The sequence below is a fragment of the Vipera berus genome (genome assembly GCF_964194415.1).
Source record: "Vipera berus genome assembly, chromosome: Z".
NCBI lineage: Eukaryota > Metazoa > Chordata > Lepidosauria > Squamata > Viperidae > Vipera > Vipera berus.
In genome coordinates this window covers 24,130,682-24,147,251 of record NC_138205.1, presented here as the reverse complement: position 1 = coordinate 24,147,251, position 16,570 = coordinate 24,130,682, and the positions used below count along the sequence as shown (strand labels likewise).

General features: G+C 38.9%; 1 protein-coding gene across 1 annotated transcript; it reads right to left on the bottom strand.

The window, feature by feature from the left end:
- Window positions 1-998: 998 nt before the first annotated feature.
- LOC308677228 (serine/threonine-protein kinase SBK2-like) lies at window positions 999-8,408 on the bottom strand (the record flags this gene model as incomplete). Its single annotated transcript, XM_081343443.1, has 3 exons — window positions 999-1,559; window positions 3,590-3,792; window positions 8,243-8,408. 3 exons carry the CDS (start codon window positions 8,406-8,408, stop codon window positions 999-1,001), a joined length of 930 nt encoding a protein of 309 aa, XP_081199569.1.
- Window positions 8,409-16,570: the final 8,162 nt, after the last annotated feature.

The window sequence follows — 16,570 nt, the reverse complement described above, 5'->3', positions numbered from 1 at the left end:
ATACCATTTTGGGAAAAAAAATTTAAAAAGAGAGTCAGTTTCGAGTAGTGTGTTTACATGCATAGCAAATGTAAGATACTGAACTGAATTCCAGGAATTGAAAATCATCTTAAATTTGCCAAGATAGAGAAACCTTTACCTAGCAGTTATGACACAAAGTTAAAACCAGGACATGTGAGTTCTAGTTCTATTTTAGGCATGAAAGCTGGCTGCATGACTTTCGACAATCACTCTCTCAGTCCAACTTACCTCCCAGGATTGTTTTGGGGAAAATAGGAGAAGGAAAGAGTATTAGATATGTTTACCGCACTTTTTCACACTCCTGGCCTGAAACTTAGCCATACATATTTTGGTAATTGTGCTAAAGAGGGTTTTCTGTTACAAAAGTGAATCCATATGTAGCCCTGGATTTGCAGGTGGTTCATCTCTGCTGTTAAAAAAAAAAACTGCTTGGATCCATAGCAAATTAAGCCCAAATCAAACAAGTATGACTGCAATGTGTGAAACCAGTAATTGACTAGGCTCACATATGGTGCTAAGCCATAGGTGTTTAAGCATGGCTTCTTAACTAAACTATAAACAATGGTTCACAAACCACAATGGCACAATGATAGCCTAAGCTGAAACCCAGATAAACTGCATTCTGGCTTACTAGAATATATTCACATATATGAGCCAAACTGGTTTATATATAATTAGGATCACCAGCAAGGTCTGAAGTAGCATTTTGCTAAACAATATATTTTCATAATTTAAATTCCAACTTACTAATGCAAAAATATTTACCTTTATGTTTTATACTCATCTTCAACATGATCACATGCATTGATTTAGACTCTTCCCAATAAAATCAAACCATTCAACAGGTATACGTGGAGGACTGTTGTAAATTACCCAATGTATAGCATTTCTTTTCTTTTCTTTTGCAAATACATAATAATGGGGGGAGACGTCTGCCTCCCTCCCTCCACCCCCATTTCAGTCAGATAAATTTCAGCTCAGATGGCAGTTTTAGCAGCCACGTCTGCTCGCCATGGCCGATCCAGGTAGCTGAGTACTTGGCGGATGGGGCCACGATTGGTAGGCTCCAGGGCTAAAAGATTTTGTAACATAGCAATGCAATCTTGAGACAAAGGACGCCAGTGAAATGGCAGATCTTCATCTGAACCTGATTCTTGCCATATCACAAAGTCGTCAAAGAAGGAATCCTCAGGCAGAGTCTTTTCCCAAGGAAAGTAGCCAGTAAGTAGGCAGAAGATCAGCACCCCTAGGGCCCAGGCATCAAGGCTGGCATCGATGGGTAAGCCTGGGGTGCCAGTGGTGCCACGGCTCAGCTCAGGTGCAGTGTAAGGGATGACCCCAGCCACAAGCTGCAGCAGAGTGCCCTGGGGTCGGGTCAGTCCAAAATCTGTCAGTTTGATGCAGTGGCAGTGACGGTCAAAAAGCAGGATATTTTCTGGTTTAACATCTCGATACACCAGGCCCCGACTGTGTATAAAGTCCAATGCGCTCACTAGTTGCTTAGCACAGAGCTTGGCTGCCTTCTCAGGAATGCCTGCCTAGATAATAGAAGAACATTTTTTTAATCCATTAGTTCTTCTCAATGGTCCATAACAGTGTTTCGAAACCTTTTGCAACTTAAAGGTTTAAACTCCCAGAATTCCCCAGCCAGCCAGAATTTTGAGAGTTGAAAACACCTTAAAGTTGCCAAGGTTGAAATAACAGTAAAATTCAAGCCTTTTTCTGTTCTTCAACTCGGGTCCCATCTCAATCACAATTAAAATTGGAATTATTCTCGGCATCACATGATTCTATTGAAAAAAGCTTTCAAAACTCTTGAAATTAGAGTTATGATTGTTCATCATCATGAATGGTCAAAGTTCAAAATTTCAAAAGTTTTGAAAGGTCAAAATACCTCATCTCGTACTTTGTGCTTGACCCATAGTTTATAACACATTCTGTGTTGATTTTGTACTTTGACAATAAAGGTTTATTATTATTGACTTGTTTCTAGTTGATTTTGGAAAATTTAACTTTATATACTGTATTTTTAAAATATAGTAAGTTACTAAATAATTTATTGAATAAGTCTCCTGATTATTTTAAGTATGCTATGATCTCAGCAATACATACATATCTTAAAATAAAACAGAATAACAGAGTTGGAAAGGATTTATAGTCTAAACCCTCAGGCAGGAAATCCTATACCGTTTCAGTCTCTTCTTAAAAACTTCCAGTGTTGAAGCATCCACAATTTCTGGAGGCAGGTTGTTCCACTGATTAATTGTTCTAACTGTCAGGAAATTTTTATTTTGTTCTACCATATTTTAGATAGATAGATAGATAGATAGATAGATAGATAGATAGATAGATAGATAGATAGATAGATAGATAGATAGATATAGATATAGATATAGATATAGATATAGATATAGATATAGATATACAGTAGATATAGATATAGATATAGATATAGATATAGATATAGACCAAAAGACTTAGAGCTTATTTTCGGAGGATGTCTTATTTTGTGGCTACCCGCCCACTCCATCCCACCATCTGGTTCCTCACAGCTGCAATGGGGAAAGAGGCCATGTGGTAAGCTGGTGTCGCTGCCATGAGTTGAGGCGAGGCCCCCACAGCTAAACCACTCCCCACTCGGTGACCTCTCCCCACCTGTTCAATGAGCCAGCTGCCTACTCACCTCTTCCCTTTCACTCCCCTCCCGAGCCAGTCTGCCATGCTACGGAGGATGGGTGGGGAAGGCTCAGTCACCATACCTGGTCCCCTACGCTGTTTTGGAGCCATGGGGGAGTGACTGTGAAAGGTCCTCACCGCTGCTGTGCATTAGCTGCATCCACCGCTGGAGGGGCTTTCTTCGCTCCTCACCAGCCTTGCTTCACCCCGTCCTGCCCTTAGATCACCTGCCTGGCAGCCGCTGCCTCCTCCACCACCTGCCGCTTGTGGTGCTGTAGCACTGCAGCACACTGCCTGTATTGTATGGTTTCAATGGCAGCAGCTCTGGAGGCCCACTTAGCCACAGGAGAGTTGGTGGCTGGAATCAGGCAGCAGAGTCTTTGGAGTGCCCCCACCATCAGCCCTGGTATAACTCTCCCATGGCTATGTGGGCAGAGCCATGAAGGAGGGCCAGGGGGCCGAAACTATCAGCCCAAGGACAATGTAGGGAGCCTACCACCAGCAGAGGAGGCAGTGGCTGCTGCCAGGCAGGGGATCTTGATTCTATCCCTCTGTTAATGCAGCCTAGGAGTGCATTGGCTTTTTATGCAGCTGCAATGTACTGCTGGCTCATATCTAAGTGATGTCCACTAGGACTCAAAGATCTCATTCACAGTTACTACTATTGACTCAGGTATCACCCACACTATACCCATGTATTTGGTTTTTCTTGCTTAAATGTAGAACTTTATTTTTTTTCCACTATTGAATTTAATTTTGTTAATAGTGCCCAATGTTCAAGTCATTATTATTAAAATCTAACATTAACAAACTGCAGATGTTAAAATATACAGTAAATCTAAAATCTAATAATACTATTTTTTTTAATTTTGAAATATAAAAATATGCTTACCTTGGGCTTGATAATGGAGATAAGGTCTCGATGAAAGGCTGCTTCATAGAGAAAACCATAATGCTGGCTGGACTCTATGGCAATGCCAAACATACCAATGATGGCAGGATGTGTAGAAAGTGAGAGTGCCACACAGTATTCATATAGGAAATTCTGGAGCTTGGTGCTAGATTTAGGTAGTAGCTTGAGAGCCATAGGGGTCCCTGAGAGAAGTTGGGAGAGGCAGAAATATGGATAAGACATCAAGATCCTCATATTCCAATAATCAGAAGTTTTTTCTGCCTTTTGGTCATTGTGTAATTTCAGGCATTGATTCCAGCAGTGCTTTCTGTATGCAAAGTATCTTATGGAAAGTCACCAAAATTTTGGGTCCTTATGACAGATAATCCTCAATTTACAGCCATAACTGAGCCTGCAATTATAGTCACAAGTTGTCATGGTCATAGGCAGTGCTATTTTGTAAAAAAAAAAAAAAGGTGTCCGAAGTCACACACATCATACAACCCACGTTGCCTATCCTACAAGTTTCCATCGAAAAAAGGTGCCGGAACTCCATTCTGGGCATTCTGTGACAGAAAAAGCCCTGGTCATAGGTCAAGCCATCACATGACCAGTTTGAAGATACGACTGTTAAATGGAAACATAATTGTTAAATGAATTCACTTTCCTAGTGAGAGTTTTTGCCAGAAATCAGAAGTAAATGCCAGAGACTGGCAAAAACACATTGCAAATCGGAGCCATGTGATCACAAGATACTGCAAACAGCTATAAAGGGGAGCCTATTGCCAAGCATCCAAAATGTGATCACATCACCTTTGGGGTTTGTGTGGGGGTAGGGGCTGCTGAAAGAAGTTAGTAGATATTAAATGATTGCAGTTAAATGCTCAGGATAACACTGTGCTACAAATAAGATAAGAAAAACATATTTGTTTTCACACTCATGTAAGAAGAACCTGTTTCTTAACAATTTCCTCTTTCTGTAATTTTGTTATTTCTTCATTTTTTCATCAATATGCTAAACATAATTTATATTATATATATATATTTAAATGCACAGTAGAGTTGCCCATTTTTATTGTTCTGTCACCTCATGTATATATATTATGTTAATCTCTCCAAGACTATTTTTTAAAAAAAATATATGCCTGAAATGTATATGTTGATCAAATCTCTGTGACAAGCAGGAAACAGGTATCCAGTTGAATTCTCGCGTAATGCACCCCAAAGTTAGTCTTTGAAGAGCCTGAAATATAGCATCCTGTACAAATTCTTGAAAATATGATTTTATACACTGTATTAAGTATTTTGATTGTTTTTGAATAAATGATTTTTTTTTCCTTCTCAATTCTTTTTTATTCAAATTGAAAGACTCTAGAATCAAATTCTTTTCCAGTTCAGGAAAAAAATACTGTAAAGTCAGTATTTAAATTTCTGCTAAACCATATCTGCAGTAGACTGAGACTAGGTAAGAGGAATTCCCCTTCACATTTTTGAGGAACTCCTGCGTTGAGAGACAAGGGCTAGAATAAAACTCTGCTCACATAATAGATATTATGTATATAGGTACAGATGTGCTGTTGTAGCCCAAATCTGGCTCGTCTAAAGCAAACAACTGAAGACACAACATAATTTTATTGGCATGCATATAAGCAATCATATACTATATACCAGATACTCAGCAAAGCTTTGATATGTACTGAGTGGCCATGAGCAACAATAAAAACAGAGCTTATATTTTGTATTATATATTAGTGCCCATTATCTACAGTGTGATGTTGAACTACAGTATTTTAGATAAATCCATATGAGTGACATTTATTTGTTTGTTTGTGTCCCACATTTATTATTTTTACAAATAGCTCTAGGCAGCAAACATATTCAACACCCTACCTCCTCCTATTTTCCCTACCACAACCATCCTATCTGGTGAGTTGGGCTGAGAGAGAGAGTAACTGGCCCAAAACTACCCAGCTATCTTTCATGGCTAAGGCAGGACTAGAATTCATGGACTCACATCGCTAGAATAGAATATAGCTGGAAGGGACCTTGGAGTTCTAGTCCAGCCCCCCGCTCAAGCAGGAGAACCTATATACCATCTCAGACAAGTGACTGTCCAGTCTCTTCTTTAAAACCTCCAGTGATGGAGCGCTCATGATTTCTGAAGGGAAGCTGTTCCACTGGTTATTTTTTCCTGACTGTTAGGAAGTTTCTCCTTAATTCCAGGTTGTTTCTCTCTTTGATCAGTTTCCAACCATTGTTTCTTGTCCTGCCCTCTGATCTTTGGAGAATAATTTAACCCCCTCTTCTTTATGGCAGCCCCTCAAATACTGGAATACTGCTATCATGTCTCCCCCATTTCTTCTTTTCTTTAGACTAGCCAGACCCAAAGTCCTGCAGTCGTTCTTCATATGTTTTAGTCTCCAGGCCTTTGAATCAATCTTAGCTGCTCTTCTCTGAATTTTTTACAGTCTCAACATCTTTTTTGTGATATAGTGACCAAAATTGGCTGCAGTATTCCACATGTGGTTTCATTAGGGATTTATAAAGCGATACTAATACTTCGCATGCCTCTGTTTATATGACCCAAGGTTATATTAGCTTTTTTGGCCGCTGCTGCACACTGCTGGCTCATATTCAAGTGATCGGCCACTAGGACACCAAGGTCCCTCTCACAGTTACTAAACCAAAGTGACTCTGTCTTTTTCTACTAGGTCAGCATGGCAGCTGTACTATCTCAGTTAATAGAAACAATTAGGTTTACTTAGCCACAGGTTCCCAACTAAGTCTCTCCCTATTCCCACTTGGACTCAATTCAGCTTGCTATGAATATTTTCTTATAAGGGCACTTTAAGCACCATATGTATTGGTGGCAGGGGGGGAAGACATTCCTTGGGTTTGGTAGTGAATGCACTTTACATTTGTACATGTGGGGGATACCTTTTACTCTGACCATAGCAACCAATTGCATCATTATTTAATTTTAATTTAAAAACTTGGCTCAAATAAGTGACAGCTCAAAAATTACTGGGTATTTATCAGGAAATCTTGGTTGATTTTGTCTTTGTAACAATGATCTGGTGGCTTTTGATAACAAATTATTTTGTATATCACCACAAGCCATTGTAGGATATTGTCTATTAACAGAATTGCACAAGATATTGGAGAAGTATCATTAATCCAAATATCAAAGGTAGGGAATCTGCTACTGATCAATTTTCAAAAAGATTATTATTTTTACTAATCAAAAAGTATGTTTCCCTTTGGTGTAAGATTCATATTTAGCAAATATAGACAATTTGTATGCAAAATTTACTACATTGTTACTAAATGTATAAGTGATCATGGTTTATATCAATTTAGCTTGTTAATTCTTGAAATATTTTATTTCTTATTTTTCTTTTATTATTTATTTATTAATTTATTAATTTAATTTATATACCGCCCTTCTCTCAAGAGACTCAGGGCGGTTAACAGGGCAATACATAAAAACAGATACAAAAAAATTAAAATTATTAAAAACATGATTAAACAGTGCCCATAATAATACAAATTTAAAATTAAAGTCATAGTAACAATCCCACCCCGTCCCCGTCCCAGTATTATAACTTAATCATTAATGTGTTAGATGTGTGCATAGTATCACTTTTAAAATTTGTCTTGGCATATTGTCTTCTCTGTATTTCTGTAGACCCACAAACACACACAGAGAGAAAAACATATGTATAGTGCATACATACATATGTGCATCTAAGGGCTTAGACTGTAGGCAGAAACATGCAGAACTCTGAAGAATTCTGGGAATTGAAAGTCACATATATGAAAGCTGCCAAGTTTGAAAACACTGATATAGGGTCACTAGCATGATGATGATGATAATGAGGAGGAGGATGAAGGGACCTTGGAAGTAATCTGGTCCAACCCCCTGCTCAGGCAGGAAACAGACAAATGACTGTCCAGTCTCTTCTTAAAAACTTCCAGTGTTGGAGTATTCACAGCTTCTGGAGGCAGGTTGTTCCACTGGTTAATTGTTCTGTCAGGAAGTTTCTCCTTAGTTCTAGGAATCTAGGTGATATGAATCAATCTGTTTTTCTCAAAAGCAACCATAATTGAAACTTTTCCACTGAAATTGAATACCTGACTATTATTCAGCTGGAAACCAAAACACTATTAACCAGTATGTCAAATCTGTATAAAGCAGGACAGCCTAACCTGAAACTCCAGCACTCCGTACACTCCCCCATAGCTTTGGATAGAGCCCTTATTGTTCACCTCAATCAAATTTCAATTTTTCAAGTGGCAGAAGGAAGACATTTTAAGAAAATGTAATATAATTGTACTAGATATATTTAATTATATTTTATTTTTTTATTTCTCCATTCATCTTCATGTCCTGGCTCCTACTAGTCCTGCATTCAAAAAGCCTCCTGAGAAAGTGGGAGACTGTGAGTTCTATTCCCACTTTAGCCGTGAAAGCCTTCTGGGTGACTTTGGGCCAGTCCCTCTTTCTCAGCTCTTGTTGTGGGGGAAATAAGAGGAGAAAGATGGGTTGTGGATATGTTATTTGTAAAGGTTGGTAATAAACAAAGAAAAAAATTTAAAATGGTTTAGTGGGAAAGAGAGTGGGATTGTTTGACCATACAAGGCAATCTTTACCTCTTTGCCTGTGCATCACCAGGACCACCTGCCCGTATTTCCCCTTGCCCAGTTCCTTGATGACTTGGTAGTGCTCTGTTACTTCCATGTGCACCAGGCTCTGGGCAGTGATCTCCAACATGTCTGTGAGACGAGCCTGTGCCTCCATCCCCAAGGTACGATTCATGGTGAAAGCCTAAAAGAAATACAAAGAAGTTGGTGAGTATATCTTATAGTACAGGAAAATGGCCTCAAAGAATGAGGACTCGAGATGCTGCTTAGGGAATCATCAGATGAGAGGGAGGAGGCTCCAGAGAAAAATTACCCATCCTAATTCACCAGATAATGAAAGTGAAGTCGGAGATTTGTGTCAACCCTCTCAGCTAAACCATACAAGAAACATGATGAGTTAGCTTGTAAGCCGCCCTGAGTCTTCGGAGAAGGGCGGGATATAAATGGAATTAAAATAAATAAATAAAAATAATTGTGCTTCATTGTTAATCTACATTAACGGTATTTTGCAACACTGAAATCTGCCATCACTTGTAACAGTTTTAGTTTGTACTTTTTATTCATGAATCCTGCATGCTCTGATGTGCATCATAATATGAAATAAGAAATATTTTAATTTTCTTTGTAATTATAATTTTCTTTATACCTTTTTACTTGCATTCAATCCTACAGAAAGCAGAATTACAAAACAGCAAAATAAACAGAGTTTCCCCTTCCATGTTCTATGTAATAAGAATGGAACTCTAGTGAAGTATGGTCAGTTATCACAAGTTTCTTTTCCTGAAGCCCAAAAAGTCTTTCTTTCAAGTCCTATTTTTTAGATATAGAGATTTATTATTGTTCTTCTTTGGTTTTGTTCCCTGCTGCTACTTTTTGCCCCAAATTGTATTTACAGCTTTATAGATTAGGAAAGTGGGATTTATTTATTCTGCACACAGTACCCCAGGAATGAAATCTATCTGAGTCTATGAGACTTAACATGGATATTGCTTGTTTTCATTAAGCTTAGATTTCTTTGGCAATACAAGAGGGGGGGGGGGAAAGTTGATGCGCTCTTCCAGCTTTCCAGCACATTGCATCTGCTTTCTATGTATTCTTACTTCAAAAGAGGCAATAAATAGGGTCATACTACAGCTACAAAGACCTTTCTTGTCTTTCCCAGTTTCCTGAGAAACCAAAAGAGGAGAGTACCTTTCCTGCATTCTCCTTGTATATGTGCTGCAGATTGACCAACAAGAATTTCAGAGGGGAAAAAACCCCTTGCAGTCGACAAACATACAAAGTTCTCCTTAACTTGATCTCTTCCTTTTATGTTGAAAGATGTAATCTTTGTAAAACTTGGTAAACTTCAGTTTTAAGTTTGGAAAGGGAAAAGGCATTGCCATTTTTTCCATATGACTTTCCTATCTAGGAGGTGAATTATTTTTCACTATAAAGTTAATATATATAGGACTTGGTGAATCAATACAGGAATTTAATTAAGTTAGCCAGTCTACTGTACTCAGTGAGCCTTTACTGTGAAGTTTAAGTCTTTCAGTTGTTTTCCTAGTCCAAAGCAATGCAACAGCAATAATAATGGAAATGCATTGGTGGTGTGTGTTATATACTGGGCTTGTGGTGATACACCACATGCGTTGCTGGAGCAGCCAACGGCTCTCCAGCAACCCAGACTGGCTGTCTCCGGTCCTGCAATTGGCTAGCCCCAGGTGGCAAGAGTGGGTTCAAACCCATTGGCTGCCGCCTACGGGCTAGACGTCATTCCTGCACCCAAGAGCCCACGACTTAACAGTGGCGACGAGGATGGGATCCTGCTTTGCTGATTAAGAGCTGAAGTCAACGAGGGGTTGGCAGCACACGCTGGAGGGAAGAAGCATTTCCAACCCCTCTAGGCTGGCTAGCAAGCCACACTAGCAGCCTCCCGCTCAGTGGACACATTCCCTGAGCCTAGAAGCAGGATCCGAAGATCGCAAGAATTTGAAGGAAGAATGCCGAACGTCGGCAAACTAAGAGAATTTGATGTGAAACATCCGGAAGAATGGCCATCTTACCTTTCGCAAGTAGAGAACTATCTGAGAGCAAATCAGACCGCGGAGGAAGGTCTGAAGGCCGCAATGTTGCTTTGCGTGTGCGGCCCAGCAACCTTCAATTTGGCAGAGTATCTTTTCGCGCTGACACCCATCGAAGCAGTCTCATATGCAGACCTTAAGAAGAAGCTAACCGGGCACTTTCAGCCCAAGATGTCGGAGATGGCATGGAGATTCAAATTTGACCAAAGAGTGCAGCTACCTGGGGAGACAGTTTCGGAGTTCATTGTGGGCCTTAGACAGGCCGCACGCCTTTGCAAGTTCTCAAACTTAGAAGAACAACTAAGAGACCGGCTCGTCTGTGGCCTTCGGGACAGAACCCTTCAGCAGAGACTGTTTGCTAGACCCAATTTAACGTTTTCCGAGGCACAGGACAAGGTGATGGCCGACGAAGCCGCCGGGGGCACAGTGCAGACAGTTCAGCCCACCAAACCTTCAAAAGTCGAAGAATCGGTCCATCTTGAGGTTGCCAAATGTGCCGGAGAATCATCAGAAGAAGAACCCGAAATCAACAAACTCCAAAGGCAACCCAACGTGCAACACCGCAACAGCCACCAGAGAGAAGATGGTTACAAGGCAGTTCTCTTACCGAGATGTAAGGGATTTTTTACTCTGCCAGCGTTCTACGCCCTGCACTGCTACAGGTAAAAGTCCTGCTGAACTACATGGGAGGGAGGTGTTTGATTACTAAACTGGACAGGTTGCATCCAGACAGAGTGGCATCAGAAGCCTCTCGACCAAAGCCTCCGAGGGGGCTGCACATGGGCAATTGGGTTTGGGCCAGGAACTATGGTCAAGGGAATTTATGGGTTCCTGGTCAAATAACCAAGGCATCCAGACCCCTATCTTATGAAATGGGGTTGGAGGGAGGGCGAGTTGTCAGAAGGCACATCGATCAACTCAGGAAAAGGTTTCCAGAATGGCCACTAAGTGAGGACTGCATCATAAGTCCCTCCCAAGGTCTTCAAACTTGCGGCCAAGCCAGCCCTCACTTGGACCACCAGGGGTTTTCCTTCTCAGAGGAGATGGATTCTGAGGAAGAACCAGGTAGCACGGGAGTGCAGCATGGACCCCCTGCCGAAGCGGTCTAACCAAATTTCAGCAACCACTGTGCCTACTCTGCTGAACAGACTGACTCTGGGGTGGGCCAACCTGGTGATGCCAGCCAGAGCATTTCGAATCCCCTTGACACTGGAGCACAAAGGGACATGGGTCTACCCAGACCACTGGGTAAGCTGGTAGACCACAAAGTGATGGGAACTCCAAGATGTTCCTCTAGGCCACAAAAGCCTCCTGCGTACCTCGCAGATTACATTGTAAAATAAAGTGATGCATATTGTTGTAAAACTTGTTACCACTAACTACAGAAATTAGTGCATTGTGAAACTGCTCTTTTCTGCAATGGAAACCTGTTCATTAGACGTTGTTTAATCTCATTGTAGCCACAGTGATTTTATTATTTTTATTTTTATTATTATCACTACAGTTGTATGTGAGCTGATTAATAAGTCTTGACAACTGTCAAGACTAATCGTGGTTGTCATAGTTCGATCTAAGAGGGGAGGGGTGTTATGTACTGGGCTTGTGGTGATACACCACGTGCTTTGCTGGAGCAGCCAATGGCTCTTCAGCAACCCAGACTGGCTGTCTCCGGTCCTGCAATTGGCTAGCCCCAGGTGGCAAGAGTGGGTTCAAACCCATTGGCTGCCGCCTAGGGTCTAGACTATAGTGGCTGGTTGCAGCCCAAGTTTCAGTACAGTTCCAGCAAGAATAAAGTATGAGTTATCCTGTACTCAGCCTCATGTCGTCATTCCTGCACCCAAGAGCCCACGACTTAACAGTGTGTTTAGAGGTGTCCTTGATTTCCTTGAGAGTTTTTGTCCCACAATCTCTACGTGCCAATCCTGGGAAGCCTGATGTGCAGGTAGCTGTTTTCATGCACTTATACATGAACCAAAACTACAATCCTTCCTTCGTGTTTTTAGAACACCATGTCCCATGGGTGGTCTCTCCCTCCCCTCGTCCCCATTTCACACATGCAAATCTCATTCCAAATTTAGCAAGGCAGAATTTAGCAGGTTTGTTAAGTATATCATTTTCCCTAAGTAATGCCATTTGCAGAATTTTGTCCTAGTTACAGAACTGTGAAATCTTGGAATGAAGAGTGGAAAATATTTCAGGACTGGCCTTTTTTAGGCACTCTCTTGCTCCTCTTCAATTTTGGGGTAGCAAAATCATTACAAACTGGCCCGATGTCATGTTCTTTATTGTATTTTTAATGACCCACTGAAAATGGACATAGTCCATTACTTAATTAATGCCAATTTGCCTGGCTTCTGATTTTATGCCAAGTGTCCTGTCCTATATGCTCTAAGGGTTATGGGAATTTGGGGCTCAATCCAAGTGATACACTCCAAAAAAAATTTAGAAAATCATATTTAAACTTTTTTTTTACCTAAGGAGAAAGTATTTTGTACAGGGGCTCCTAGTTACTCTCTACTATCCATGAATACTTTTCAGATATTTTTTCATAGGGACAATGTTGCAGAAATAATTCTCCATCAAGATATATGTTATTGTTGTTCTTGCTATTCTTATGACGTGGTTCTTATTTGTGAGTTCTGCCTAGTAAATATCACAAATAAATATAAAGGACAAAACTTACAGCACTTTTACTGATAGTTATGAATATTGCATCTTAACTTTAAGTGCTAGACAAATGAAGTCTCTTGCCCCATTAAATACTTGGAAATGGTGGTACCTCCAATTTCCAGGGATAATGGCAATCTGAAGATAGCGCCACAAAAAATTGACCCAACAGCCACAGTCTTATGAAGAAATGGTGATTACCGTGGTTCTTTGTAATTTTTCTCCAGACAAAGAATAGACTTGAGATCTTCCCCAAGTGCCTCCAGGCAGTTGTTCCTCCCAAGGAGATTGTAAGACATTGGTCTGGAAGATTCAGAGCCCTGGGAGACGAGGGAATAACTATCTTGCTCAACTGTGTTTGGCACCTTTAAGCGGATACTGGGTTCTGATCACTTTTAGAAATTGCTTGTTATCTGCTTTTCAGCTATTGTCATCTTTGAATTAACAGTTTTTACACTAGACACTGAAACCAATGGATGTTATAATGTTTGAAAGGGATATACAAATAACAAACCAAGAGAGTGATCTGGATAATCTATTTATATTGGGTTTACAAAAGAGGCTTGTTAAAACATTGAAGAATTTTGTGAAAATGGACAACAAATTAAAACAAAGTTAGTTTATTTGATAAAATAAATATGTTTATATCTCTGGTAACCTTTAATGGACTTTTTCCTGAAAGCCTTCGTGAGAAACAAATTTGAGAGTAATCCCTTTATTCTGAACTTCTAAAAGAAAGCTAAATGTGAACTTTGCTGATCCCTTCTCAGAATAAAGCCATCTATTTTGTACATCTATTTTCTAGCCCAACCATTTTTTTTGTAAATTTTTAATTTTGGATTTAAGACACTGAGCTCTATGGTGAACAATCTGTGATCACACGTATTTGCAAAAGAAATGTGCATTTCACATACATGAAGTTGAGATAAAACATGTTTTTTGTGCAATATTCAAACAAGACAAATTCAGCTTACAAATCCACTCTTCCCTTTTGAATGGACAGCATTATCTGAATCTGTGGCACCTCTTACTTGGCAGTTTGATTTTCCAACTTTGCTTCAATTTCTATCGGTTCCTACATTGCAAAAACATGTACAGTATGCGGCAATACATGTATAGCTGCATAGAATTGACAAACTTGCAAAATTCTTAATTTCCTCTTTATTTAAGCAATAGGGAGAAAATCAGTAAGAAGGAGGCAAATATACATTCCTTTTTAAATGATATTTCAAAAGGGCCAGGCTTGGGTTTTAGACTCATGTAGAGCTTTTATAGCTTCAGTTGCAATGCGTTGCCATTTTTGTGAAGGAAGGACATTATTAAATATTTCTAAATTATTAAACATGATTGGATTTAAAATTATTTAAATTTAGTAATTAGCTATTTAATAAATACATTTATATCTTAGTATAAATTAAATTGCCTTTTGAGTTCATCTTTTTTTTCTTTTTTTTTCTATTTGCTTCTGAGCCCACCTATATTATGCACTGTTGCTCTAGGACTTCAGGATCTTTGCACCTATTCTGTCTCAAGCTCAAGAGAAGAAAAAGAATACCTCCGAAGTTACAAAAGAAAAAAATTCTATTATCCTATTTTTCTAGTAGATTTTATTTTATTTATTTTGTTTTGTTTTGTTTTGCCTAGAAGGCTTAAAAAACATGCATCTTTGGGCTAAAGGTTGCCAAATTAACACTGAACACTGTGATAAATAAGAAAGATTTCCAGGTTACACTTTGTTTTACCCTTCAGCATTTGAAAATCCTTGAAGTCAGATTCCAGTCCATACTATTTGTGATTGCTTGTGCTGTCTTCACCTTTTTCACCTACTTTTTTCTTTTCTTTTTTTTAAATGATAACCTTCTCAGCTTATTTCTGGCCCATGAAAATAAATAACCTTCTCAGCTTATTTCTGGCCCATGAAAATAAACATGAACAATCAATGCATTTTTGAAAAAATACCTGGGGAATTATTGTTATTGTTTTAAAAAAGGGGGCATTTCTGAAGCCAGAATAAAATAAAACACCATATATCCCCTCTCATGCACCACTGAAATGTTTCCTGTGCATTTTAGTAATAACAAACTAATTGCTTCCCATTATCCACAGGTGACATGACACGTTATATGGCATATAAGTTGGTCCGCGTCTAAAGCATATTTTCCTCACCCAGTCCTTACAATTTTTTGTTTTTTAATTCTGTGGTTGGTATGAGAGAATTCTCCCTACCCTTTTTTTTAATTAACAGGATAAAATTCAGCCTAAAGTACTCATTCTTAGTACTGAAATACTGAATAAAATTGGATTTCTAAAGTCATTTCAGAAAACTAGTATTTGAAAAGGTCAAATGCTTGACTTCTTCAAGTATGTCTTGACTCAAGATCTGTAAGGAGCTGTGAATACAAAGGGAGGAGATAAAGGCATTGTGACTGACAAAGAGTAAGGACAGTGGTTCTTTAACAAGAATGTTGTGAGAAAGAACATCCCTGGGTTATACAGGGTCGCCATTAATTATCTGAAATTCTCTTTCCTCATAAACAATTCTGATTAAATTATAATTAACAAAATCCCAGGGATTTATTTTACCCACCCAACTGACATATGCATCAGCTCTTAAGGCCCGATTCACACAATAGCTCTGAGCAAGACTAGCTTTTCCTGAATTAGCAATGATGATCTAGCCAGGTGCTTTTTGTCAGTATCAAGTCATTATTTCCCAAGACCATGTTTCTCACATTTAGCCATCCATATCAGCAAGAATATTGTTCTGAACTGATTCATAAACTAATTCATATGATTCAAATGTCTGATGATGTGCTGCACATCAGTCAAAAAAATGTATGGAACAATGTGATAAAATTATAAAATAAATGAAAAATAGGCATATGTATTCTAGAAGAAAACTTTATTAGATCTGCTAGCCTTTTTAATTCAAATGTTGCCTTGCTTTTAAATCAAACACCCATTTGTCTACTAAATTTTTGGTTAATGTATTCCTATATTCTGATTACTAGCTACATATTTACTATAATATATATGGAACCAATTGGTTGCTTGATGCAAAAATTAAACAGACTATTTGTACAAAAGTATTGAAACTTTTTGATAATCTTCAATGTTAGCATTACAAAGTTTCCAAAACTATGAGGGTTCCTTAAGTCTCCACTGAGAATGCCATTTTATACTTGGTCAATGATGGGAAAATATAATGATTAAGAAACTTCTTTATATTTGCATTAATGTTCTACTATTACTGGGCACTGTGTTAGACAGACATAAGGCAACATTCATTGAGAGCACTGAATGTATGAAAAAATCCTTCCCATATTCATGCATTTTGCCCAAAGTCCCAATTTTTATAAGCCATTTACATAAAGTAGACATTGCAAGAAACTGTTGCTTTTCTGTATTTATTTTTCCAATCTTCCCCATGTTATTACAGTATATGTGATCTTATACCATTGCTCTTTACTGTTAATTCTGCCATTTATTGTCCAGGTGTGCTGCAGGTTGCAACAAAGAAACAAAATGACATCTCAATGCTTTACACGTGGCACCACAAAAATATAACTCAGAGGAGTAACTGATAAATTATTGATTTATTGGA